The 27,946-nt window shown below is 35.6% G+C and overlaps 4 protein-coding genes and 1 long non-coding RNA gene across 5 annotated transcripts; 4 read left to right on the forward strand and 1 right to left on the reverse strand.

The window, feature by feature from the left end:
• Nucleotides 1–5,737: 5,737 nt before the first annotated feature.
• On the reverse strand, nucleotides 5,738–10,080 carry LOC113736772 (uncharacterized). The gene is made up of 5 exons (XM_027263869.2): nucleotides 9,557–10,080; nucleotides 8,492–8,634; nucleotides 8,078–8,259; nucleotides 6,286–6,399; nucleotides 5,738–6,214 (listed from the first exon to the last, which is right to left on the reverse strand). The coding sequence occupies exons 1-5, from the start codon at nucleotides 9,824–9,826 to the stop codon at nucleotides 6,087–6,089; spliced, it is 837 nt and encodes a 278-aa protein (XP_027119670.1). The 5' UTR covers nucleotides 9,827–10,080; the 3' UTR covers nucleotides 5,738–6,086.
• A 3,002-nt stretch (nucleotides 10,081–13,082) lies between these two features.
• On the forward strand, nucleotides 13,083–16,489 carry LOC140038266 (uncharacterized). Its single transcript, XR_011842100.1, has 2 exons — nucleotides 13,083–15,573; nucleotides 16,230–16,489. It is a non-coding gene; the product is annotated as an uncharacterized lncRNA (long non-coding RNA).
• Nucleotides 16,490–21,214: 4,725 nt separating this feature from the next.
• LOC140038719 (uncharacterized) lies at nucleotides 21,215–22,878 on the forward strand. The gene is made up of 4 exons (XM_072084007.1): nucleotides 21,215–21,281; nucleotides 21,355–21,446; nucleotides 21,559–21,891; nucleotides 22,007–22,878. The coding sequence occupies exons 1-4, from the start codon at nucleotides 21,251–21,253 to the stop codon at nucleotides 22,655–22,657; spliced, it is 1,107 nt and encodes a 368-aa protein (XP_071940108.1). The 5' UTR covers nucleotides 21,215–21,250; the 3' UTR covers nucleotides 22,658–22,878.
• A 653-nt stretch (nucleotides 22,879–23,531) lies between these two features.
• On the forward strand, nucleotides 23,532–24,922 carry LOC140038476 (uncharacterized). The gene is made up of 3 exons (XM_072083845.1): nucleotides 23,532–23,834; nucleotides 24,136–24,367; nucleotides 24,474–24,922. Exons 1-3 carry the CDS (start codon nucleotides 23,532–23,534, stop codon nucleotides 24,920–24,922), a joined length of 984 nt encoding a protein of 327 aa, XP_071939946.1.
• A 626-nt stretch (nucleotides 24,923–25,548) lies between these two features.
• On the forward strand, nucleotides 25,549–26,820 carry LOC113737541 (glutathione S-transferase U17-like). Its single transcript, XM_027264760.2, has 2 exons — nucleotides 25,549–25,866; nucleotides 26,440–26,820. Exons 1-2 carry the CDS (start codon nucleotides 25,549–25,551, stop codon nucleotides 26,818–26,820), a joined length of 699 nt encoding a protein of 232 aa, XP_027120561.2.
• Nucleotides 26,821–27,946: the final 1,126 nt, after the last annotated feature.

Raw genomic sequence — 27,946 nt, forward strand, 5'->3', positions numbered from 1 at the left:
TAAAATTTTTGGCCAAGGTAAATAAAGGAAAGAAAAACAAACTGAAGGAGATAAATTGCATTTTGTTGACACTATGGAGAAAAAGAAATTGACAGGATGAATTTTAGATGTACCTTATGATTCACGAGACCAGTATGATCTATCGCATATATATGTACTTTCTTAGTCGTCCGATATTATGCAATGTTACTCCTTTATGTTATACATTAGCCCGTAGTAGAAAACGTTTTCCCTAGTGAGAAAGTGTCACGCAGACATGCTTATTGTTGGATTCTTGTTTACTTTTGTTTCCAGCAGTTCAATTTATTCAGGTCAGCAAACCCGGAGATCCCAAAAAAGAGAAAAAAGGGCATGCAGCAAAACTTTACGATATTAGTATGTTCTATATGAGTGACGTGTGACTGTACTGGAGTTCCTCATCGCAAAATATAAAAGGTTTTCACGTACACAAAAGGCTTTCACGTATCCTGTTCCGGGTATGACTGTCAATAGGGACAGCTCAGTCCGAGCTCGACTCGATTCAAAGTTCATCCATTTAACCTTTCATTGGGTTAAACTGAGATTGAGTTTAAATATTATGTTCAAATTAAACGTAAGTCAAGTTTATGATTTATTGGGCTCAAATTCAAAATAGATTCGGCCCATTAATGTGTACCTATATATATCATTATATATATGTAATACATTAATACTTTGGTATATATTAATAATATCCAATAAATATATAATTACTAAATACTAATACTTATATGTCAAAATATATCAATATATATCAGAAATATTAAATAAGCAGTATTTACTCTACCAGTTCTTTCTCAACTCAAGAGTTAAAATTAACCATTCTGTTGCTTTCTTGAGGGCTAAAATTGGTAGGTCATAGTTGAAACTCTAATTTTCTTTTTGGTTTAGAAAACTAGCATTCTGACTCGTGCTATGCACAGGTTTATATTTCAATTCAAAACAATACTTATATACTATAGTATAAGATAAAGTATATAAAAAAGACAAAAAAATTTAAAGAAGTGTATGCTTAACATGTTAAAAAAAGTTTATTTCATAAGTACAAAATGGACATTCTTAATTTTAATATTTTAAATAAGTTGAAACCAAATTTTGTTAACCTATTATTTGTCAATATATGATAACAATTTTAATAAAATAATTTAATTTATAACGATTTATATGATAGAGCAATTGTAAACTTATTTATCAATATATCATGTTATACCCATATATCAAAATTTTTAACATTAAAAATATAAAGTATAACTAATTCATTTTCCTCAATTTTAGAAAATTTTTCTCACATTTTGTAATCCTAAAATTGTTGAGTGCTTATAGAATAATGTTCTTCATAAATTTTAATATATATTTAAAATAATCTTTGTAAGATGTGTTTCAAAATTTTCAAATTTATTAATAAATATCACATTTTCTATCATCTCTTACCTGCTAATTAGCTATCCACTGCCTTCTATGACTTTTAGACCGCTTAACACGGTGTCATCTTTCCTGTCATATCCCTACAATTCCATTCTTTCTTCTCTCCTCTCTTCGCCCAATCTTGTAGTAATTTACCTTTATTTTTTGACTTTTCCTACCACTCTTTAACTTCTTGCTATTCTCTTTCTTTTGTTTATAGCTAACCTTTAACTTTCTATTTTTGCCACCCAATTTTCTATTCTTTTCCCCTCAGCATTCTCTCAAACCCTATAAATTCATAATTTGTTTTTTAGGCTAGTAGTACTTTGTTTTCTATTTAGTAATTTCATAATTTAGGATTCACAAATGGTACTAATATTGATATTTTAAATCCATGACCAGTGAATATTATTTTCTTTTTGTTTCTATATAATTTGCCCTTTTAGTTAGGATTACTGAGTTGAAGAGTAAAATATTGTTATTTACTCTTTTACTTTTAGTAAGGTTGGTGGTTTTCCTCTTTATTTACCCTCACATTAATAGATTTCAAATCAAATTTCTATATAAGTGAGCCACTTCTTACTTTTTAAATTCAAAAGACATGAAAAAATATATAAAAATTAAAAAAATTTAAAATTCTATAAAAAAAATAATGAGGAGTTATAAGCATTCTGATTTAATCATCCAAAAAACCATCTCTACAATACATATAGATATAGATTTTTATAGTATTATGTGTTTTACCCTATTTCCCAGGTTAGGCAAATTGTATTCCCTATTCCTCGTTTTCTTTGTAAGGTTGTTATCTTAATTATTTATTTAAATCAGAGCCCAAGAAATGGAATACAAACCCAAATAGCAATCTCACATTTGACTCATTCCCTCTCCATGTTCTTTATTCACTCTAGAAGGAAGTTGAAAGAGATGGTAAACTGCAGTTTTTGGTGAAATTATGTTGTTATCTCTTATTATTGGGTTGGAGGAGTTTTTAATTGGAATGGAATTGTTAATTGGAAGAGTATTAATTGGAGTGAGAAAGTGTGTGAGGGGAGAAGTGTTAGTTGGAGTGGTATTCTTATTTGATGAAAACGTGGACATGATGTATTTTACGAAATAAATTAAATATAAAATGCTAGAAAAATGGAATTGAGAGTGGAAAGGTGTGTGGAAACTTGTTACTAAAAATCTCTTCTCAGATTTATATAGGTATAGATTTTTGTGCTGGTATGATATTGGTTGCTTTTTATGTGCCACTGTTGGTGTAATGGCTGCTTGTATTTTGACTAAACATATATGTTAGTTTCAATTGCAAAGCATGCATTCTGTACACTCTACCAACTTAGTCTCTACTTGAATTGACCACCATCATTTCTTGGTCTATTTTCTTCTTTCATGTAGGTTCTTATATGACTCATGAGACAAATAAATTTGTTTACTTCTATTTGGATTCAAATGCTGTATTTTTGTTCAAAATTGGTCACTGTGAATAAAGGGGGTGGACAAATCTTAGTAGGAGCAAATTGAGAAGGCTATGGGGAAATTCCAACTTCTGAAAATATATTGACCGTTGATCATATTTTATTACTATTTTTCATTTATTTTGAATGAATTAGATATAATTATTGTTGAAAAATTATTGATTTATATAATTTGTAATTGACTGTTATTGGTTCATGTATAGTTTTAATATTGTGGATGTTAAATTAGCTTTATGAATTAACAGTTATAGTAACTATATTAAAGAAATTAAGGAGTAATAAGTGATTTTGAATTAATCCCAAATTAGGCTCCAAGGTTGAATTTTTTATGAGCCAAATATGAGTTTCATATTTATTAACTCGAAACCTGAAAGTGTTACTAATTAGATGAGCCAAATTTGGACTTGTTAAAATCCGGCTCAGATGGATTGATTGACAGGCCTAGTTCCAAGCAATCAAATTATCATGTCACAATCTACAATGTTGAAAATTGAAAATCAACACTTGTCATTATGATTTTTCTTTTTTCTTTTTGGTTCGAAGGGGAGAGGGGGTGTTAGGAGAGAAGGCTATGCCCACACATTTCTTAACCTGCTCAATTCTCTTGGCTTTGTTTGATTAAAGGGAAAGTTACGTGGGAAAGTGATACGAATTCCCCTAAGATGAGAGAAATATGTAATCCCACAAGAAAACTCCAATTCGTAAGGGGACAGGTTTGGACGAAATTTGGATGGAATTCAAGTAGATTGGCCACAACTTGGGTGGATACCAAATTGATACGACACTTAATTCCCTCAAGAACACGCTCAAAATGAATCAAGATTTGAAAGACAAGAGTCTTCACTCTGACCTGTAGAAAGTTTCAAAGGTTCAATGTCATAAAATCACTCAATTGAATAACTACATTTCATACAACGTTATTTAAACGAGACAACTTTCTAAATTAAATTCTATAGATCGGATCCTAATAGCCAAACAAACTTGACTCAATAATTGGCCCATTAAGTTCAAAGGCTTAATGCATATTGGACTTTTTTTATTAACTAAATAAACAACTTACTTTAAAGCCAAGCAATAATTAATTAAAACGAATAAAATAGAAAAAAATGCTAAAAATCACAATACAAATCTGTGGACCGGCAAACAGCTATTCTGACGTGCCCATATCTTATCTAATACAAGTCTTTCGGTCAACATTTTTTTTACAGGAACAGGACATGCCCGCCGCTTACAATGTGAAGTCTTTTGCCTCTTCCTTGGACAAACTCTTCAACTAATTTCGCTCGTTTCGTATTCGTTTCATTCTCCTTACACCATTCACAATTTTTTTGTGTTCTGTCATAATTTTCTCGAACCGTTCCAATGTTACTTGGATGCCTTGCTCTAGGGAATAAGGTCTTTGTCTTCAACTGAAATAGGATATAAGGTCCATTTGTCTCTCCCTTCAGCCTAAAAAGCCTAGAGTTCGGGTTTAGCAAGAAGTTCTTATCTTTATCCTTATATCGACCAAAAAAAGAGATTTCTTTCTTTGATTCAAACTCCGAGAATAGAGCATCAACAAAAAGATCTTCGAAGGTTGGGATCGCAACCTCAACTGAATAAAGATTAGGAGAAGGTTGACTATAGATGCAGAGCAAGCAAAATTAGTTGAAGAGATTGTTCAAAAAGGGCAGGTAGAAGACTTTGCACTGTAAGATGTGGACACGTCCTGTGACTGAACACAAAAAAATTGTGACTAGAGACTTTCCTCATATAAGACGTAGGTATGTCAGAGTAGCTGTTTGCTAGTCCGCAGATTTCCAAATTCATATAATGATTTTTAAAAAAATTTCTATTTTATCCGTTTTAATTAATTATTATTTAGCTTTAAACTAAATTGTTTATTTAGTTCTTTTGTTTATTCAATTAAAAAAGATCAATATGTGTTAAGCTTTTGAGATTGATGGGTCAATTATTGAGTCAAATTTGTTTGGTTATTAGAACCCGATCCTTAGAGTTTAAATAACGTTATATGGAATATGGTTATTCAGTTGAGTGATTTTATGACATTCAATCTTTGAGATTCTCTACAAGCGAGAGTGAAGACTCTTGTCTTTCAAATCTTGATTCACTTTGAGAGTGCTGTTGAGTGGATTGAATGTCATATCAACTTTGTATTCACCCAAATTGCGACTTGACCTACCCAAATCCTATCCAAATTTCATTCAAACCTATTTTCTTATAAACTGGGGCGTTCTTGTGAGATTGCGGATTTCTCTCATCCTAGGGAAACTCGTATTCAAAAGTGAAGTGAGGAAAGAGAGAATTACTTTGCAATGTATGTTTGTTTGATAAGAAAAATCTTGAGAAAAAATGGATAGTCAGAGACATTTACTAAAAATATTGTGAGTAATTGACCAAATTTTCCCAAAATCCCATAGACAGTGTTTGCTTGTTGAGAAAAATGTGACTATCCATTTTTTTCCTGCATTACGTGTCCTGCAAAATTTGGAAGACTTTGAATGAAAATAGTTGATTACTCACAAAGGTTTCAATAACTTCTATTAACTGCCAATAACTTTCATATTCTCATTGGCATTTTTCTTTACCACACTTTCTTTCACTTCACTTTCCCATACAACTTTTTTTCCTTTGGTAAGTGGAAAGTCTCAAGAGTCAGAATCTCTCATTTACACCTCCACTCCGGTACCATCCAACCCATCCCCTCCCTTCCATCCCTCCCCCTCCTCCCCCCAACCCCCACAAACAAAAAAAAGTACAATTTTCCTTCTATTCAAACGAAGATTTTGTAGGACACAAATGCAAGAAAGTAACAGGAACTTTTGGAGTTGGCCTAGTACCTAGAAGACAGCTCTTAGAGTTCTTCCTACTGCTTGATTTAAAGTTCAAATCCCGAGTCTGGCAATTAAGGGTAGGAAGGGGTGGAGGTTTTAAACAAAAACAAAAAACAAAAAACAAAAAAAGGAGGAAAAGTGCAGGGAAATTTGCTGACTTTCCTGTCAAACAAACACATAGAAAGGGGGGGGAAAAACAACTTTCTCACACTTTCTCACACATTTCATTGCAAACGAACACTACCTTAGGTGAACCACACTTGCGCATGCCACACGGCAGTAAAGCTGATACGGTTGAACTACTAAAACATGGGGTTCCCTGAACTAAATAAGTGATCTTTTTTCTTCGCTTCTACTTCTTCACCATAATGTATATGACGACACGTTGGCTACGATAATCTGGATGCCACTGTTCTTGATTAATACAACCAACGATGAAATCCTTCAATGCGGCTTCCAAGAAATACTCAAGGATGGCATCTGCTAAAGAATACATGAATTTATGCCAATTCCACATGTAAAAGTTCATCGAAAATGTAAACTATATGTACCGTTTCGAAGTTCTCCAGCGAAAATAACAGTTGTATGGGTTCCACAAAGATCCAATAGAGTCGCCAACAAATCCATCACAGCTTCCTCGCTATAGATCACATCTGAGCCAAGCACTGAGATGCAATCACAAAAGAAATGAAGGGTCAAGAAATGATAATGAACAGCATCTTTGAAGTATGACCAAAGTATGTGTGTAGCTAAGATTAGGATTATGCAAAGCAATAAACTGGTATTGTCTTGAATCCTGGGAAATGAGGACTTCAGCTTAGAACAAACCAAGAATACGCACAGAAATGAGCTCTACTCAGCTTAACCCATACTTAAACGTTAATGCACAGAGGTCCAGGGCCAGATTCTACGTCCCATTTCATGAAGGCCATTAATTTTAGCATTCTCACTGTTGGATATGATGTACATAGATTCCATATGTAGAACTTCAGCTTGGGTAAATGGTGTCATCTACAAATACTAGCAGCATAGGCATTCACTAACAACTTATTGAGTTCTCAGCCCCTCAAAAGAAAGTGAAAAACCCCCTTATAGAGATAACCAGCAAGTCATAACTGCAACAGCAAGGAGATGATTGACCAAGGGTGCAAGGACTTTAGGTTCTTGGACTCTTCGAATATAGCTCATTCAATATCGATGCTTCTTTAGTTTATGAACATTTAAGTCTGCCATTAGATGATTATGCTTGGTATAAAGCATCAGAACGAAAAAAGCTTCTTGACCTGTCCAAGCATTGTTGAGTTATTTAGGCTTTGGCTACCAATACTTTGTCTCTTTAATATCTCTTTGGTAACTATGGTACAATAAGCAATAAGATTCAGGCTTACCGTGGCATAAAAGATTATATCGTACTAATTCCAGAAAGAGAGCACTTGAGGTTAGAGGTACAAATGGTATACATTTAACTACTTTAACCCAAAAAAAAAAAAAGAAAAGAAAACTACTACTTGAAGTTCCATAGTTGATTCCTCTTTGCTTTAACCAATTCTAATTAGCACTCTTGGGCCAGGTTGCAGTGGTACAAACTAATAGATTTCTGCTTTCTGTGGGATATGTTCTCTTATTTGCTCAGTTTCCTAGAAGTCTTTGACAGAAGAAGCTTTGCATTGTGAACTTTCTTACCATCATCTTAGAGAACAATGCCCAAACTCGCCAGAAAGTTGAGAGATAGTGTCCAGAATATAAACATGAAAAGAGTTCAGAAAAAAAAAAAGCCATAGAAAACTAGTTAGAAGCTCCTCTTTCAACATGACAGTTATAGAAAACTAGTTATAACAGCCATTGAAAACTTTTCTACTTTCCTGCCCATTGATCCATAAGATAGAAATATATGCCATATGGATACACATAAAAACCTAAGAAACAAATAGTTGTACTATGGACCAGCAAGGAGTAGAACCATATCTTTTGCTCCATACATCCACCTAATGATTCTCAACAAATACATAGTTTTCCTATTGACCTGCAAGGATTAGTTTATGCTGAATGCAATCACCTGTGTGTTTGACTAGGAAATAGTATTACAGTAATACTATTGCTAGCATAGTATTACTCTTCCGAACCCTGGCATCCTCCAGAGAAGGGAGAAAAAAGCAGATGTTGAAATAATGGCGTATTGATGAATGCAAAAGATAACATTATGAAAGTATACCAATCATTTTACCAAAAAATAAAACAACAATATGGACTACGAAAGGCACATGCAGAGGTAATTTGTGTGCAATTTAAGTTTGAGTAGATGAGTAACCTAAGGTAAAGCAAAGCATCTTAAGAGGCAAGTACCATAATCAGGAAGGGGATAATGCAAATCTTGGTCCAGATCATCTCCCCATGTGAGCTCTTTTACTATGGCAGACCCTCGTACATCACCATATAGATTGGCTACAACATTCTTCTTTAACAGCCTAAGTCTATCTGGCAGGTCGGTGAGAACAACATCAGCACCCAAAAGAGCTGTAATGCAACTGAAGAAGACATGAGAAAAAGGAAGTTCAAGAAAAATAGCATCATATGCGTGTCAAATGAAAGAAAACCTTTTAACCTTTCTAACAACTCATATTTATTCAATTATATTCACACAGATAAATCCTAGATAAAATCAACTCATATCCAACAATGTTTACTGCTAATTCTCTTTCTCTCTTATAAAATAAACAAATAATCAGCCACAAGGCTAGAGATGATAAGTAATATTACCCAACCAATCCACAGCCAGAACCCAACTCAACAACTTTTTTTTCCTGAAGAAGAACTTTTCTGCATTCCACAGCATGCTCTAAGAACTTTCCAAGAACAACTCCACTGTCCCACATCACTGCCCCAGTTACACCAGGAGTACCCTATTGCATACTCTTGTTATTGGTTTGAAAAAGGGTATAACAATTTTAAAGAATTATAATCGTACAAGAAGATATTAGATGGAAATAACAAAGTAAACATTGTCGAAGCTTGTCTATCAATGTTGAAGCCTCAAATGGAAGCACAAGCATTTCCAAGTCCAGAAGAAAAGGAGCTATTACAAGCTAAAAAGCTTTCCAAACTATATCTGTTTCACTATATCCTGATCATCTCAGAGATGGCTGCATACAGAATCCGAAATACTTGAAATTCTCATCGAAGGACAAGCTTGAAGCTTACATATCTAGACTCACAGAAGAAACAAGTGTATCAAATTTTACTTGTAAAATAGAAATAGCAGTAGTTTGTCTTTCATCAATCTCACAAAAATTATCCACTTTCCCCTTTAAAGTCACCATATCTTGTAAACAAGGAGGTAACACTCCTAGATTACTACAGAAAATTGGTTACCTACTCATGGTCCAAAATGCTGTTAACACTTACTCTTGGTGCCAACTAAGTAAGAATTCATCCATGAAATAAACTTCAAGCAGAATTAATAAAAGCCACATCTAAGACTATTATCGACTCAAGTGGATCATCCATCAACTGTCAACTGAAGCACAAATAAACTGAATCAGACATTCAACGCCTTTTCTTTCACAAGTAACAGTAAAATATCCTCTCTCTTTTTCTCCCCCAATTTGAAAAAAAAAAAGGTCTACCAATAGATGCATTGAAATAATTTCTTTCCAAGCCTAGTCAACTGGGCATTGACTATTTTCCGCCAAATCTACATCTACAAACTCGCCTACAGTTTTCAGCATGTTAGATCAAATCAAAAACTAAAAATCACTCAACAATACTGTCAATATAAAGCCTATTCAAATTGGAAGAGAGGACAGATAGAGAGAGAGAAGCTACCAAGGAAGAAGGGGATTGGAGAATGGAGAGAGAGCGACCGCAAGCATCTATGTGGAGTTGGGGAGAAGATTGATGAACAAAGACATTGTGCTTTGAGAGAATGGGCTGTTGGATTCCCCACAAAAGCATGATTTCTTCGGCCGCCTCTTCACTACGCACAATTCTCACTTTCCCCTTATACAATCCCAGCCCTTCCACTTCCAGCATTTCTGATTCCTCAAGCTCCTCTTCTCCTTTTTCACCTCCATCTTTTGAGTATTCACTGAGCATGGTAGCCTTCGATTCTTTTAAGGATTTTTTTTAAAACAATTCTTTTGGCCCCTCAAATTCTAGTCTCTCTGTTTAGCTTCATGAATGAAAGGAAGAAGATGAATTGATGAATTACTTGGCAATTCTACCCGGTCCGATGGTGCTCCATGTTAAAATATTTGTGCCCACTCACGACTCATCTCTTTAAGGAAGGGCAAACTTCATTTTGCACCTCCGAATTTGTACCGTTTCACACGTTGCATTCTAAATTTTAATTTTAGACATTTTGTATTCTAAATTCTTAACGTGTTCGGGCCGGGTTGGGGCGCCGGGTCCAGGCCGCAGGGGATTAGTCGGGTCCCGTAAGGATTGACCCGGACACCCCTGTGTCGAAAAAAAAAAAAAGAGTATTCTAAATTCTTAATTTTGAACGCTCTATGCTCCAAGCTCTTACGTTTGTCATACTTAAATCCAGTCAATAATGATTTTTACAAAATTAATGGTATAAAGGATCCAATAAATTAATGAAATATGCCTAGAGTAATCAAAAGGTGCCAAGGTATCACAGTAAAAATAAAACAATACATTATTTGGATAAGAGTTTATTTGGATGATTTATTTGAGATAATTACTGTAGCACTTTTTGTGATATGATGTATGTGAGATAAAAATGTGATTGAGAAGATAAAAAGGTGGTTGAAATTTGTGAAGTAAATTTTTTTATTTGAAATCAAAGTTGTCCAGACAATTTTTAGTTTGCACCATCTTTTATCTCATCAGATTTGCTAACAAATTAATAATTAAGACTCTATAAATGAAAGATAATGTGCTCCAAATGGTAAAAAAAAGCTAATGAATCGTAGTTGGAACAAAGCAGTATGTTGTCATTAATTTTCACTGTCTTTTATCTCATTGATTTTGCCAACATAATCATTGATTGGACTTAAATGGGACAAACCAACGTTGTCAAAATCGCGATCCGGATTGTAGGATCGTACAGAAAATTACAATAAAAAATTTGAAAAAGAAAGAAAGAAAAAGAAAAGGAGAAGGAAAAAGAAAAAGAAAAGAAAAAAAGGTTTTACATCTTAAAAATTTTTTCTATAATTTTTACAGCAAGTTACAATAAAGTTTTAAATAAACACTCAAAAAACTCATTTGCCAAACTGGGCCATTGTTTCTTCGCTCAACAATACTCTAGAGTATTACTTATAGACATTAATCTCCTCTATCCTCAACTTCAATTTGAATACTGAATATAGTACTATTCTTTTGCTACTTGTTTTGGATAATATTCCAATAAAAGTTAATTTTAATATTATTAAAACAGAAGACTTAAAATTCAAAAATTTGACAAAATTTTCGTTGAAATATCATGGATATCGTACAAAAAAATCACACAAATTGCATTATTCACGATTAATTTGCTTGTCATCCTAGTTGAATGAAATTATAGTTATGCCCATGAATGGATTTAAAACACGAAATAATCTCACATCAAAGCAACGTTGTGTATGCATATGTACTATTTAACAAAATAACATGAATGTTCCTGATCAATTATACTCTTGTTGAGACACAAAATGAGAAAATTTACAAAATTTTGAATAAATAACATCAAAACAGGGGCCAAAACAAGCGACGAAAATTATTAAAAAAAATTGAAATTCAAAATCGAGCTAAACCAACCCTTACATGTAATGGCTAGAGCTTCTTTTTGTGTGATAGAGAGATTGATGAGAGGAACTGTAATAGATTTTGTCGAACAGCAAAGTGAAAACAAGTAAGGAGTCTAAAGAGGGATTTTTGCAGTAGATTTCATGGAAAAAATGATGGATCAAGAGCTGACACAGTGGGGCAATTGAGAGCAAGATGGGAAAGGAAAACGTTTAGGAAGAGACGGCAATGGGAGAGGTTGTTTAATTAATGATGGATTAATAATTACCTCTTTAGTGGAGGCGGTTGTACAATGAGAGCAAGAGCTAAAATGAGTAGGGAAACAAGTGAATACTAAACACGAAGGAGCATGAAAAAATACGTTCACCAACCTTTTAGAACACTACGGAATCCATCCTGAGGGCATTGGAATTGGTCTTCAAGTAAAAGGAAATTTGAGCCGAGAGTTTTTTCTCTCTCTAGGTAGAGAAACTTCCGCCTAGTGGGTGCCTGAAAATAATTCAAGTTTTCAAAACTTTCTGTGCCTTCATCTTTCCCAAAAACTTTCAGAGCCATCTGAGCTGAGGATCTACTTTGGTTTCTGCAAATAATTAGTAAATGCAGTAGCAGGTAACTGTTATTAACAATTATACGGTCGAAAAAAGATGGAAAGTTGAAGTTTACAAAGGCAAATTTGGACAGGGATGGACACGATTCACAATAGAGAATCTAATGACAACATTTGATGTAATACTAGTTTGGCATAATGGAAACTTAAACTTTGATATTGTCCATTTTTCTAAGGTTAAAATGTACACCTACTTTTTTCTTTTTTTGACAACACTAGTCTCAGTGTTTAGTAGCAACACATTCTAAGAAGTAATGGCAAATGACCTTCTACACTTTCTATTGAATTTTAGATATCTATATGAGCAAATTATCCGGATAATTACCAAACTTTTAGAATCGTTGAGTTTTGGTCATTGAACTATTACAAGTCTGGCTTTAACTACTGAACTATTTAAAGTCTAGATATCAAGCTATTCTGTTAGATTTAATCGTTAAATATGACAGATTTGAGTGTTCGCACGATTCACGAGACAAAAGAAAGAGGCATAATGTGAGAACTCGAGAAAAATTATATGCATGCTATGAATTTCTTTTATTTTAGTTACTTTGATATTAGAAATATTATATATAACGAATAAATGGTTAAATTAAATGCCTACTTGAATTTATATAAAAATTGAGAATATAGAAATATCCTAGAATGGTTAAAAAAAAATTATATGAATCAAATAAACATATGATATACATATTGTAATTTGAGCCATTTGAATATATCATATAGTTGAATAAGTTACATGACTAATTAATTTTCCTTAAAGTCATATGTGTGAAAATTTACTAGATCAAAATAAGCAAAAATTTTCAAGGTACATACAAATTAGAACAAACGAAATTTTGAGCCAATGTGTGAGACAATAAAATTTCGGACTCATGGCAAATAAATGAACTAAAATTAAAAGACCAAACCAATCTTGGAACCTAAGTAAGTAACCATGCAGTCAAACAAAATAAACTATCAGCAATTTTTACAATAGGAGCCGAGGGAGGAAAAAACAGTTGGAGAATTTGGAACCGAATGGAAGTAAAATAATCTTCAAGAAATTTGAGCGGTAGCCTGAGTGAGCTGCTTAGTTGGTAGCACCGACTGGAACATTGACCACCGAATGAATTGTTTTCCTTTTGATCCTTAAGTCTTCTAAGCAGAGAGCTAAGTGAATATAAGAGGAGAAAGTAGCTGCCAATGGTTAGCCAAATCCAAGCGGTGACCGACTGAAGGAAAAAGAGAAACCAACTACAAAACTTGGGCGGTGGCAGAGAGCAAGACAAAATCTGTAGCACCTCTCCTTGCCAAGCTAGCATCGAGAGAAAACAGAGAGAGTGAGAAAAGAGAGCGAAACTGAGGAAGAGAGTGGGAGCTTGGTTGGTTTCTTCACGAATTAACCCAGGGACAAGAAGAAATATGGTAAGGAAAGTAAGGGAGGCTGGAGCTAACACTCGAGGGCACAAAAGTTGGGAAGAGAAACTGATTACGTTTGCAATTCCTAACACTTAAGGCCAGAGGTAAACTATAGCCTTTCTTTCCATTTCTTTTGCGTTTTTCTAGTAGTCTCTTAGGCTGAGTTAGAACCAAGTAAAGAAAGAAACTTTCTAGAAAGCAAAGATCAACAAAGCTGGAAATGTTCGTTTGAAATTGTTATCCGATATTTGATGAGCTAAGCTGTAATTTTCTGGTTGTTTCTTATGTTGCGTATCTTATATACACTCTCTAGCCATATATCTTGACATACATACAGATTATATCTTCAAATAAAACCTGTTAAGATGAAATTATGATGAACTGCTGGCTGGAATTCTTGATACAATGAAGGATGATTGCCGATGGGGTAAAGTTGGAAAGAATTTCGGTTCTGGCCAAAAGTTTTGTTGAAACTGGTTAGGACTTGTTTGGTGCACCATCGGTGACCTTAATCTGATTATGCATGTAATGTTTGAAGTGCTAAAAGCAAGAAAAAAATGAACTTTGAAAGCAACACTGAAGCTGGAATTTCAAGACAGCAGATTGGGATGGAAAAGCTGCAATTTTGGTTATTTCTCTAAAAGTTTTGCTAGATTGTGACTAGAACTCATGCATTATGCTCTGCATAATGTTTCTGGGGTGATGCATGTGAATTTCTATAGTAAAAATTTGAGTTTTATGGCAGGTTTCTTGCTGGAATTCCCAGCTTTGGCCGAGAGAGGAAATGAACTTCAGATCAGCTTTTCTTTGGAATTTTAGCTGCAAATTTTTATGTTTGCTGTTCAAGATTACTTTGTAGCCTGATAATTATATTTTTGCATGTTGAGTTGGAGTTAAAACTGAAGAAATTATGGAGGAAGTGCTGTATACTAAACTGCTACATGGTTGGATGATTTAGCTAGCTGATGACAAGATATGTGGTGTAGCATATGTTACGCGAGTTAGTATTCGCATCGAATTCAATGGATCTGCCTGAGTACAGTTGCCAGCTAGCCTTACCATTGTTCATTAGATAATATCGTGGAAGCATATTGTTTCTTCATTGCCTGCATGGCACAGACTGTTCATGCTTGCCCTACCAAGAGCAATCACATTTTTATACCACCACTAGCTGCTGATCTGACTAATTCTCTTAATGGATTTCTCGGGGTCATTCAATTTTTGCCAATATGCTACTCTTATCATGCATCAAACATCACTCTGGTCTAGGGGTTATTAGACCTTGCACAGGATTTGTGGTCTCGTGGCTTGGAGTTTATCAGTAAGGCATTTTCAGCAAGTACCCCACACTCACCATCCTTGTTGGAGCAAGAGTGCTATACGTGAAATGTACCCTCTACTTTTCATATTTCCGTGTATCTGTTATATCTCTTTTTATTTATTGTAGAACAGAGCATTGAGCATGTTTGCTTCATGTACGTCTTATTGATTTTAACACTTGAAAAGCTGGTGAATTAGAGCAAATTTAAACAACAAGCAAACTAGAATCTGGTTTAGCTTAAAAAGGAAAGGAATGAAAAGTTCACTAGCCTTAATCTTTAAATTTGGGTTGAAAATAGTTTAAACTTAGTTTAAACACCTCACCGACCTTAAATTTGGAGTATATGTATATCTCCCTTGTTTGAGTTGATAAATTTGATAAATCTCGCAGAGAAATGTAAGAAAGAATTGCTGGAATTTCACATCTTGTTTGATAAGCTAAGGAACTTGGTTTCTAGTGATTTAAACATTAAATCGGTGAGATTTTAAAGCTTAAAACTTCTCTCTTTACACTTTAGAACTTTAGAACTTATGTTTGGGGCTGCACATAAAATTCCTAACCCTAAAAGTGTGAATCAAATGGAAGTGTTAAGAGTACTAGACTGCTTGGATTAGTTGAACTTTGTTTAGAGAATCCTAAAACTCTAAATAAACTTATTAGAATTCACATTAAGAATACCTGAATGATTGTAGTTGTATTTTACCTCAGGAATTGAGAGTGATCAAGGGTTTAACCCAGAAAGCGAAGCTTAATCGACATTTAACGGTGAATATTTCCGGATTTGTGTGTTTAACTGTTTATGCTTACTTAAGTGAAATTATTTGATAAATGTGTTTATTATGATTATGTGATAAATGTGTTTATTATGGAATATTGCTAGTGACTCAATTGTAAAGTGTATCTCAATTATCCCTCACCTTCTAAGTCGGGAGTGTACTTTATCGCACTTGATTTAGTTTGAGTTTGAAGGTTGATAATTGATCAAGTGTTATTGTAAGTGTGCATGACTGTAAGCCGTGTGTGTACTTTACCACACCGGCTGAACTGAGCCCCAAAACCCTTTGTTCAATGGACTATTCGAGCCAGCAAAAGGGTTTGGTCGGATAGGACGGTAGTTTTGGGTAAGTGTATTGGTATGCTCGAGTATTACCACGGAGTAGCAGATTACTAATATTGATATGACCATCTAAGTGAGGGAAGTGTTTATTGTTTTGGAAGTTATAAGGAGGAGTTCGGTGGAGTGTGTAGTGCATTGAAGTGGCTCTAATGCGAGCACCGTATCCTTTTAAAAGTGATTGTTCAGTCAAATATTTCCTTAATTGTTTAATTTTGCTACTTGTTTAAGTGTTTAATTGAATTTTACTTGTTCGGCAAATCTCACTGAACTTTATCTCAATCTTTTAGCTTTGTTTTCCTTACAGGAGCTAGAGATTGAAGAGTGATTGGATTGAATTAGAAAGTTATTTTGGGAAGATCCATTACCGTGTATATATTGTAGTCATAGTTTCTTTTATATTTTGAGATGGTTGAATCTTTTGTTTTGAGGTTGGTGTGATATTAAGAATGGATGTTTAGAATATGTATTTTATTTTTTTTATTGGACAAATTTATGTTTCAAACTGAATAGAGTTGTACCTAAGAGTGAATGTTCAGTTGTTCAATGGTAATGTTATTTCTGAAATTAATGTAAGTGAGTGACCCCTGGCGAGAGTCAGACAGGCGGTCCACTAACTTCTAGAGTATGCCCTAGGAGAAGGTGGGGTCGTCACACATAGTTAACGATTAAATTTGATGGAATGACCTGAAATTTAAATTTTAGATAGTTCAATGATCAAAACCAGACTTTTAATAGTTCAATAGTTAAAAGTCAATGATTCCAAAAGTTTAGTGGTCATCTGAATAATTTGCTCTATCTATATATATATTATAACATGCCATGTTCATTAATATCAAGTAAGAAAGCTTAATATATCATATGTCATGTTTGCTCATCAATAAAGCTAAGTATGGCTCAGAACGTCACTGAAACTGAATCTATCGCCACAAAATCAAGGACAAATTTGTGAGGCTAGATTGTTTATTCTTTCGTCCTTTTCTATATCAAACTTTCCTACAGCATTATACACACTATGACTATATTTTTTTTTGTCTTTTTACCATTCCCACTAGAAAATCCAAAGATTTGTGAAACTTTTCTTGAATGGAGAAAAAACTCTATTTGTCACTTTGAGGACTGGATACAGACCCTTTCAACTAGGAATGAACGGAAGGCAATTTACTACCAGAATCTATAAGCAGCCTCACTATTATACCACTTGTCACAGGCTGCTTAAACCAGAGCCGAAAAGCTCTTTTATTGGTATCATAATAACTATATGTATTCTCATTTTTGAATTCCTCCTAGTTAGAATTCTAATTGTCAATGGAGACTCGAGCTTCAGTTTCAATTATATGCCATTGAAACTCAAGAAAAAAGTATCAAATCATACCATGAACAACTTACTGGTTCACTAAAATATTTTGCTTTTACATCAAACTTCCAACCAAATACTACTATAAACAGTTCTTGGAATAAAAACTTATGAAATAGAATTTACAAATGAACTCTTTATTTTTCTTTACAAGATAATAACTCATAAATAACATGAGCAATATGATTACTGGGAGCTCATACAATTAGATTCCTTTGATAAACCAGCCTACAATCTGCTTTTCAGATTTTTAAACCACGCTCTTTTCCCTCTTAGCTCCATCTCCAGTATGTCCAACAAAAGGTTACATACAAAAGCTTCATCTTGGTCTTTAAGAACCATATCTATATATCTTCAGCCAAACTATTTTAATATAAGTAGTGTTTTCCAATATCCAAATGATTTACTCCACATTCTAACAATTTTACTGCTTTTCAATTGACATTGATATCCATCTGACAATCAACCAAAAAAATGGATTCATCAAAATGTCTTACCAATAAGTGTGGCATTCTTCAAATATGGTGTTATGTGGAAACAAACACCATTCATATTGAAGACCTTATTAACAGCTGCAGAAATTTATAAAGCATTATAATCACATAAAAAATACAAATTGAATCAAACTATTCTGCGGTAGATCAATTTTCTATATACTCAAATTAAACGGCAAAAAAAATCTTCCTCTTTTCCATGAAATTTCACGGATAGGGTTCCTGAATCTTAATCTACAAATCTTGTAGTGTCATTGAATGATCAAACCTACGGTTTATACAATGTATGATACTTTTATCATCACAGTCTATGTCTTATACGAACATAATTAAAATCAAACTCATGTCACAATACTATTATATAAAAGGAAAAATTGCCAATTTGGTCCCATATATTTTCAAAACAAAAAACTTTTCAGTCCTCACATTCAAAATCAGCCAAAATGATCCCTCAGATACAAAAATTTTTGTGCATTTGGCCCTACAACTTTTTTTTACACAGTTTTTTGACCAAAAATACATGCCTACCTCATGTGCCTACAATTGCAAGGGCATAATGGAAACAAAATTTGTTTCCTATCACAGAAAAAAAAAAAGAAACACACACACACACGCACTTGACCGCCCTCCCCACTTTTAGCCATTAAAACCTATTTCTAATTCTTAAGCAACCAAAGCCCAATTCCCAATTATGAAACTTTAGCGAGTGCAACTTCACAAAAGGTGAAGAAAATGGCATAGAATTTAGATTGGAAAAGGGTAAAAATGATAAAAAAAAAGCATTGGTGAATCACCACACATAATATTGCGAGTCTGTCTAACAAAGAAGGAAAGTATTGCAAATCACAACACATAATATTGTGGCACATAATATTGGTGACACATAATAATAGTCTGTTTGACACATAACATTGGTGAATCACCGCACATAATATTGCGAATCACCACACATAAAGAAGGAAAGTAAAGGCTTGAATCCATTTGACTATTGCGAGTCTATCTGAGAAAGAAGGAAATGAATTTTGCTTCCATTTTGCCCTTGAAATTATGGACTGTGAGGTTTTTTGGTCAAAAAAATTGAGCAAAAATGAGCTCTGAGAAAAAATTGGCAAAATTTTATCTATAAGGGACTACTTGGACTGATTTTGAATGTGATGGACAAAAAAGTATTTTTTTTCCAAACATTTGAGGGACTAATTTGACAATTTTTCCTTATATAAAATACCAATACTTATTTTAAACATGTTACAATATATTGATAGGTTTTTTGACACACATTAAGCGGACTACAAACTACTCAATTGTCATCCCTTCTCCTCTCACTTTAAAATTTCTTTCTTCCAAACATAGATATAACTAGATTCCAATCTTTTGTCTTTTGCGCACGGTGCCGTACTGGTGATCAAACCACAAAAAAAAAAAAAAACTCTGGACACAAAAAGAAGGGATCTTCTTCCATTACAGTACATCGGATTGATACGAGAGACTTCAGTTGTTTAATGAACCCGCTACTGATACTCTCAAAACTCAAGTTTTAATTGTACAGTACAATAGTAATATTTTGATGATTCACTTTCTAAAATCGTATATATATATTTTTTTTCTTTTTAATTTCCATGACAATTTAATTTAGTGGCTTTTCTTGTTTTGGGTTCACTCAATTGTCAGGGAATAACAAGGGATAAAAGTTTTATGCAGTATTCCAAGTACTGCCGTAGATCAACGTCTACCTTCGGGCTCTAACTAGCCCAAAAAAAAAGCCCAGAATACTTCTCCGCCTTTTGATATAATGAATAAAAATAAAAATAAAAACAAAAATGAACCTAACCTGGGGAAGAAGCATCTCCCTTTTCTGTGTCCTACTGATCGTTTTGTCAACCGTGAAATAAACGTAATTGCATTCGCATCCGCCAATTCCTGATACCGATCGTCATTGCTGACAGAATAATATCCCCAGAAAAAAAAAATATTTTTTTGACTGACCAAATCTTGACTCAAATATTACCAATATTCCATCATTAGTCGTCGTCCAGCAGCAAAGTCAAGGGTTCGTTTGGATTGACAGTTTTTCCAAAAATTGTTTTTGTCTTTGAGAAACAACTTTACTGATCAATTAAGTCTACAGTGGGTCTTTAATGAAACGACGGCGTTTTTGGCAAAATACCCAATTACTTGTTTTCGGCTTTCCTTTGCCGACGCTACTTTCCCAAATTGCCTTCTGTGCTGAATGCGAAGACAGCTTCAGAACAGGGACCAGTCAGTGGCTTGTGCAAAGTACTCCTCTGAAGCACCATTGCCGGCCATCGAGAGGCGAATTTGTGAGTAATCGAAGCAGATTTCAGCTCGCAACCTTCGAATCCAGCCTCCTTCAGCTCGTGATTTCAGCTTGCGACTTCACTTCCAAACCTCCTCTGAGCTCCGACCCCCTCTTCGCTCTTCGATCCAGCTTGCTAGTACGCCCCTCTTTGAGAGCGACCTTGTATGCAAGAGCCCATCCTCGCGCTTCAATCCATCAGGATCTTAACCCCCTTTCACAGCGAGTAGCACATCTCGAGAACTGGCAGCTCCGACCCCTCTTCGGCCTTCGATTTACTGTTAAGGTTATGTTTCTAAGGCATTTTGCACAATTCACTTTACTGTTCTTGCTGCGTATTGTAAAGAATAATGCGTGGGTTGGAGAAAAATTTGATGTCCGGATGCCCCAAAAATTTGACTGTGAGGTCAAAATTTGCTTGCTGCTTTCAATTTTCCAATTTGGCCGTTTAGAGGTGTTGGACAGTAGAGTTAGAGATTAGTTGTGCAGAGTATTGTGGTGTCTGAACCAAGTCTCGGCAATGCTGAAAATGAACCATGAAAAATTGAACTGGTTTGAATATTGAGACGATAAACTGGCCATGCTCTGGATTCAATGTCAGATTATTATCTTGAAAAATAAACTGGTTTGAATTTTGAGACGATAAACTGGCCATGCTCTGGTTTGAATTGAGAAAATCTCTTGAACACAATACGGCATTGACTTCAATTCATATCAGCTGGTCATGAATTTTGTCTGGTGCTGTTTTGCCGGAGTTGGTGGTTGCATTCGATAATCCTTATATAAATTTACCAAGATGTCTTACTTGCTTGAGATTCATTAGAATTGCCTAAATTCAGTGAAAGAAGTATATGTGAGTGCTTCTGATGGAAATAAAATATTTGTTGGGCTGCTTCTGATTGTGTTTTTTTGGGATATTATTCCCCCCATGAGTGTGTCTCGCTTTGTTGAAATGCGACCCTGTGGAGCCTGTTTTCGTATTATTGTAGTATTAGTTCTTGTGTTTTTACCCCAAAATGAACTCTCTGATGCTATTTCTGTGATTTTAATTTGTCTTCTCCGGCTATAGATGAGATTGGTATCTGCAGTCTAACTTCATACTGCTGTTTGGTGAAAATAAAACAGGGTAGGTTGGTGTTCTCATTGCCGTTGTCTAAGGTTACATGCCCCCTATTACTCGCCGTGCTTCCAAAGGTAGTTTGTGTGGCTTTGACTCTGTTTACTGCCTTGTTTAGTGCGACTAATTTTGACTCGTGTGTAAACACAGCATTGAAGACGAAAAATTGTGACAAGGGGTGGGGATCCAACTCAGCTTGGGGGGAAAACGATTTACAAAAGTGCATTTCTAACTACTACAAGGTAATACATGCTAATCCTCTACTTTCGCTACTTATTATTTCAAATATATTTTGTCCGGCCGATAGTATAAGTACCAACCGTTGCTGATTGCCTTTATTTATGGGTTAATAAGATGAGAAAACAAAGGCGCAATCCAGGCCACCAGAAACTTTATTTCACTAGGCAGCAGGAAATAGAAATTGCCAAGCGCCTAGTCAGCATGCATACAGCTAGTGAAATTAGGGACAATAATATTGGTAGCTACGTGGTTCCCGAGATTCAACAGCAGTTGAACTGCCAATTTGGCACATCGTTCACATGGGACAGCATAAGAGCCAAATACTATGCCTTGCGAGAACTTACCAAGCTGTACATTGCCTTCAAGAGGCGGGAAACGGGACTGGGTTGGGATAGCCAGAACTTTACCTGGCTCATGGACGATAGCAAGTGGGCTGAGCTTGCACAGGTATTTTTTGTCAAGTCAAGTGTTTTTATATCAATTTATGTCTATTAAAAGTTAATCAGATTATACGTGCAGCTCCCTCAAATAACCTTTTGGCTGTGGTTTTTTTTTTTGTCAGGTGAACCCAAAATATTTAAAATTTCAAGATGATTGCACCGTCTACCACTTGCTTGAGGAGGTTTTTGTCAACCAAGGAGCAACGGGGGATTTCAGCGCTGGCTTTGAGAACGAGCCCCGTACTTCACCCGAGGAGAGATACATGGAGAACCTTGCCCAATCGTCACGGGGAAAGGGAAGGTCGGACGCTGCGCACGAGGGTGTTGAAACTGAGTTGGTAGGGGCAAATGCAGCGAGGGGGAGAAAGGGCAAAGGAAAGCGGAAATCGGGGGACATGTCAAGCGGTAGTCCTATGTCCACCGCCTCCCATTCAGCTTCTGATAGGTACATGAAGGCTCTTGACACCATTGAGTCCCTGGTTAGTCGCCATAAGAGCAGTAGCATAGGTGTGTCAGTCAGTTCTCCGGACAAGCAGTGTTCCGGCCGCGGTGGCCCTCCCAAAACTGCCTATGAAGCTGCCATGGATCAACTTCGGGGAATGGAGAACGTTTCATACGCAGCCAAAATGGCCGTGGCTGAAATATTGAAGGATAAGCAAGAGCTGGCCATTTGGAATTTAGCACAATCGGACGCCGACCGCATCACATTTATGAAAATAAAAGGCTGTTTCCCACCTGATACGCAGGAGCCCCCTCCCCCACCTCCATTCTAGTCGTTTCGCGGAAATCGGGAGCTTGTATTTGAGACCTTAGTTGTTGACTTGAGTTGTTGATTTCTTTATAGCCAACTCAGCTATTGTAGCATTTGCTACCGATACATTTGAGTGTTTTTTTTTCAGAGGTGTTGTGATTTGTCTATTTGGATTCCGGCCCCGTACTGGCCATGAGTTTGTTCAGTTTTTTACTGCATTGGGTTGGAGTTGTTCAGTTTTTATTATTATTGATGATGTGTTTGTGGCATTGACTATCTTGGTTAATCTCTAAATTCAGGGGTGCTTTGTGTCCATGAATGGCCTGGATATTATATGTCGAAACGCAGGATTTGAGTTAATTGTGTTTGGTCCTCTGTTGGTTACTATTTAAAACCATGTTGTGTTTATATATTTTTGGAGATGACTTTGTGGGATAATTTCTAAGGATTGGATTAGGAATGTGGTGCTAGTTTTCATTAACAACAGGTTACTTGTTTTAAGGCATTTGTTCATAGCTACAAATGTTGTGAACTGGAATGGCAAAGTAACATGCTGTCCTTTACTGCTATGATTGGCCAGGTTTTGTTGTTGTCCAAATATTCACTTATTGGCTTGTTAGTAGCTGTCTTGACTTGGAATCTTCAAAAACTGTGGTGAATATATATTCCAAGAGCTATTGCCATATAAACAGAAATAAACTGCCATGAAATTTTTTTTTCAGATTTGTTGCCCGAAATAGCATATAACCTGCCTTCTTGATTTGCTGATGCTATATAGCTATTTGCCAGTATGCTTTAATTAGGAGATAATGGCGTTGTTGTTGATCATGCCTTTTGAAAATGACCTTTTTTCTTAGGACCACGAGTGACTTTGGCTGCCGAGATCACATATGAAAATGGAGTATGAGGATTATTTGCAAGGTGGGGATTTCTTCGACGAAGGAGATGAGGAGGAGATACTTTTGACCTTCATCTACTTTGTGCTTGCTGGATTGGCTCTGTTCGACCCATATCTAAACCCTGTGGAGCGCCGACGAATTCGAGATGGTGCACAGTCGGGTGCTCAATGGGTTATAGAACTCATAAACGGCCATCGAGATAGAATATTCGACAACCTTCGTATGGAAGCTCCGCTTTTCCTGCAGTTATGTGATTTGTTGATTGAGAGGGGCTATTGGGAGCCCCACCCGACAGGACGGGTAGGCATTCACGAGTCTCTCGCCATTTGCCTTCTTTGCTTGAGCCATAACGAGCGACATAGGGTGCTAGCCGAGAGATTCCAACGCACAACCGAGACCACGGACCGTCATCTACGACGCTGCCTTCGATCTCTCGTTCGCTTGGGACGCGACTTTGTCCGGCCGATAGATTATCACACGACGAATCCAAGAATACAGAACAGTGCTACGTTTTGGCCCTGGTTTAAGGTTAGAGATATTTTGTGAAATCTCTTATTAATTATAATCTATTTGAGACTGAACGTCTACTTATTCTGATTAGGATTGTGTTGGAGCTATTGATGGAACGCATGTTTCAGCTTGGTGTAGAGCCGAAGACAGGGAGTGTTATCGGAATAGGCATGGCGGCTTATCGCAAAATATATTAGCAGTGTGTGATCATAATATGCGATTCACTTATGTCAGGGTAGGGTGGGAGGGTAGCGCACATGATTCTAGGATCTTAAAAGATGTCTTACTTGATCCTAATTGTGCTTTTCCACGGCCACCAGAAGGTAATTTGGGTTTTAAATCATCCATTTGGAATTTATCGCATGACATTTCTTAAAACATTTATAGTAATATCTATAATGCACTTAACTATAATTACTTTGTGTGCAGGGAAGTATTATGCGGTCGATGCGGCATACACGAACATGCCAGGATTTATGGCTCCCTTTAGGGGTGCACGGGGAACCCAACAGGAGCGGGCAGCAAGAACACTTTTCAACAGACACCATGCATCTTTACGGGGCATTATAGAACGCACGTTTGGTGTTCTTAAGAAGCGATTTCCGATACTTAAGGGCCCCATGCAGAACTATTTGATGGCGACACAGAATAATATTGTCCTGGCTTGCTGTGCATTACACAACTTTATGCGTGATAATGTCCCGAATGATGCATATTTTGTTGAAGAAGAGACTATTGCAGCACAGGCAGATAATATAAATCATATGGTGGACCAAATGGCCGGCGCAGAACCACTGGATATGTCGCCTCAAGGAATTGCTGGTTGGAATGAATTCAGGAGCGCTTTGGCAAACAGCATGTACTATCACCAACATTAGTAGCTCCATTTAGTCGTTATCTATTTAGTGCTTTTGTAACTAGTGGGCGGATTGCAAATGGCAAAGCATAAATAATGGTTCCACGGTGGCTATTGTATATGGCATGTACACTTATGCAAAATTTCTATCTATTAAGTTTACTTTTAATTATATCAGTGGTGTACTGCTAAAGTATTTTGGTGAATGAAATTTATTGATTTTTTTAATGCCCAATTTGAATGATGTTTTTCAAAAATAGCTAATAAAAAACAGCTTGTTTTTCAAAAACAAGCTGTTTTTCAAAAACAGATAAATCCAAACAAGCTTGTTTTTGAAAAACAAATCGTTTCTCAAAAACAGCTAATCCAAACAACATTTGCTGTTTTTCAAAAAATGAATAGTATAGTTTTTAAAAAACAACCCCAAAAACAGCTAATCCAAACGGACTCCAAAATTTTCCTGAAACTTTAAAGAACAGGTACTCACCACCAATCCGACGTCTCTTGCAAGCTTCGTAGCTCCTATAAATAGTACTAAATATACTTCAAGAACTTCACCCCCTAACTATTCTGCAAAGTGAAATTTTTAGCTTATTTTTGTGCTAAAAAGATTTGAAAAAAGAAAAAGGGTTCGAGAGAAAACTAGCCATGGCAGCAAGTGATGTAAAGCTTCTTGGTGCACGTCCGAGCCCATTCGTGAACCGGGTTCAGGTTGCCCTCAACCTCAAGTCAATAGACTATGAATTCATCCCACAAAACTTGGCAGAGAAAAGCGAGCTCCTTCTTAAATCTAATCCTGTTCACAAGAAGGTCCCAGTACTCATCCATGGTGATCAGCCCATCTCCGAGTCACTTGTGATTGTGCACTACGTTGATGAGGTCTGGTCTGGTCCTCCCTCTCTCCTTCCTGCTGATCCCTATGACCGCACCACAGCTCGCTTTTGGGCCGCTTACATTGATGAAAAGGTACCACTAAAAGTTCTCTGCTTCATCACTCACTCCCCTCTTTTCAACATCATATATACATACATACATATATATATATGACAAAAAATTTCAGTGGCCACTAAATTATTGATCGGATCATATTTTAACGATCAAACTATTTTTCATTAATAATTGGTCATTAAACAACTTAATCAGTAAACTCATGACCATTTAGTTAATAATTACTCTTAATCTGTGAAATTAGTAGTACATGTGGCAAGGCGTGGGGATAATTTTATCCAACAACTACATGATCTTATTTCATAGATTAATTGTTAATTTCATAAATTAAGAACAATTATCAACCAAATGGTCATGGATTTATTGATTATATTGTTTAGTGGTCAATTACTGGCGAAAAATAATTTGATGGCCAAAATATGATCCGATCAATAATTTAGTGGTCACTGAGATTTTTTATCTTATATATATATATATATATATATATATATATATATATATATATGATACTTTTTCTGCATATTCTTCAGTTATCATGTAGTACTACTACATTATAAGAAAAAGAGTCAATGGGTTTAATAAATGTGGCAGTGGTCTCCATTGGTGCGGAATCTTATAAATGCAACGGACGAGCAGTCAAAAGCAGCTGCAGCGGAGAAAGTATTTGAAGGCTTAAAATTGTTGGAGGATGCATTTGTGAATTCAAGCAAAGGGAAGGGCTTCTTTGGTGGAGAAAAATTAGGTTTCCTTGATATTGTTCTGGGTTGCTACTTGGGATGGGTAAGGGCTGGAGAAATAATTACAGGTTTGAAAATACTGGACGAAACCAAGACAGCAGCCCTGGTGGGATGGGCTGAGAGGTTTACTTCTAATAAAGCTGTTGATGGTGTTATACCCGAGCCTAAGGAACTCGTTAGCTTTATGAAAATGCAAGCTAGGGCCGCTGCTGCTGCTGATGCTTCTTCAAAGTGAAAAGGCGCATCTTCAAATGAGCCCATGAATGATGGCCCGAGTGGTCATCGTTTTTTCATTTTTTTTTCTTTTTTGTTGTTGTTTGGACTGTGCGAGAATAATTGTAATGGGGAAGCTTCCTTTCCCAAATGAAAGTTGTAATGGGAGAGCTTCCTTTCATGAATGGAAGTTCTCTCTTTTTTTTAAAAAAAAAAATTATTTCTTCTGATTCCAATTTCGTGGGATGACCTATGAAACGGTTTTTTTTGGTTACATTGCACCTTGCTGAAACTTAAAATCAAATTATTTCTTTTCTTTTCTTTTTATAAATTGATTATCCAATCTGGAAGAAGATCAGAAAGGAAATTTGATTAAAGTGGGGAGGGGCTCAAGAACTTAGCACAAGGCATTAAGTGCGACTTGAAGTAGAAATATGTCAGTAAACTGGCGTTGCTGCACTTTGTGGCCCAAACTAAGACATTTGACGGTGTCCAACCGTTCTATGAGCCTTCTAAGTAATTCTGCGCAATGTAACGTATTTGCCCATTAACCAATAAGTGGTACAATAAAAGGTCCAATTAGGGGCGTTCACGAATCGAGCCGCTCGCGATCGGGTATGAGCTCGACTCGAGCTTGGTCAATATCGAGTTCGAGCTAATTAAGTCGAACTCGAACTCGATCTCGAGCTTGAACTCAAAAACATTAAGTTCGTTGGCTCGCGAGCTCAATTATATATATATATATATTTTTTATTTTTTATTTTAATAGTAAAATTACACATATATCCCTAATATTTTATTATTTGTTAAAAAATTATTATTTTATTCATTTTTAAAATAAATAATTATTTTTTATTTTTTAAAAATAAATTTATTATTATTATTTTTTATTTTTTAAGCTCTAGCTCGAGCTCGAGTTTGAGTTTCACAAAATTAACTGGAGGCTCGGCTCGATTAGGCCAAAGGTCGGCTCGACTCGACTCGTTTGCACCCCTAGGTACAGCTTTGTATTCCTGGACATCCATGTGAGGACTTGTAAATTTGTTTATATTTTCTTATAATTCCCTTTATTTTTGAATAAGTAAATTTATAATTTCTTCAATACTAATTTATTTGCCTTAGTAGGTGTAACAAATAATAGAGTTGGG

Source organism: Coffea arabica, chromosome 3e (genome assembly GCF_036785885.1).
Source record: "Coffea arabica cultivar ET-39 chromosome 3e, Coffea Arabica ET-39 HiFi, whole genome shotgun sequence".
Taxonomy (NCBI): domain Eukaryota; kingdom Viridiplantae; phylum Streptophyta; class Magnoliopsida; order Gentianales; family Rubiaceae; genus Coffea; species Coffea arabica.

Excerpts from the sequence above, each read along its gene's own strand:
- LOC140038476 (XM_072083845.1), top strand. The coding sequence starts at position 23,532 with ATGGAGTATGAGGATTATTTGCAAGGTGGGGATTTCTTCGACGAAGGA. Across the intron at positions 23,835-24,135 it reads AGCCCCACCCGACAGGACGG|GATTGTGTTGGAGCTATTGA; the intron begins GTAGGCATTCAC and ends TATTCTGATTAG. Across the intron at positions 24,368-24,473 it reads TTTTCCACGGCCACCAGAAG|GGAAGTATTATGCGGTCGAT; the intron begins GTAATTTGGGTT and ends CTTTGTGTGCAG.
- LOC113737541 (XM_027264760.2), top strand. The coding sequence starts at position 25,549 with ATGGCAGCAAGTGATGTAAAGCTTCTTGGTGCACGTCCGAGCCCATTC. Across the intron at positions 25,867-26,439 it reads CCGCTTACATTGATGAAAAG|TGGTCTCCATTGGTGCGGAA; the intron begins GTACCACTAAAA and ends TAAATGTGGCAG.
- LOC140038719 (XM_072084007.1), top strand. The coding sequence starts at position 21,251 with ATGCCCCCTATTACTCGCCGTGCTTCCAAAG. Across the intron at positions 21,447-21,558 it reads GCATTTCTAACTACTACAAG|ATGAGAAAACAAAGGCGCAA; the intron begins GTAATACATGCT and ends TGGGTTAATAAG. Across the intron at positions 21,892-22,006 it reads AGTGGGCTGAGCTTGCACAG|GTGAACCCAAAATATTTAAA; the intron begins GTATTTTTTGTC and ends TTTTTTTGTCAG.
- LOC113736772 (XM_027263869.2), bottom strand. The coding sequence starts at position 9,826 with ATGCTCAGTGAATACTCAAAAGATGGAGGTGAAAAAGGAGAAGAGGAG. Across the intron at positions 8,260-8,491 it reads TCTGGCTGTGGATTGGTTGG|TTGCATTACAGCTCTTTTGG; the intron begins GTAATATTACTT and ends TGTCTTCTTCAG. Across the intron at positions 6,400-8,077 it reads TTATCCCCTTCCTGATTATG|TGCTTGGCTCAGATGTGATC; the intron begins GTACTTGCCTCT and ends ATTGCATCTCAG.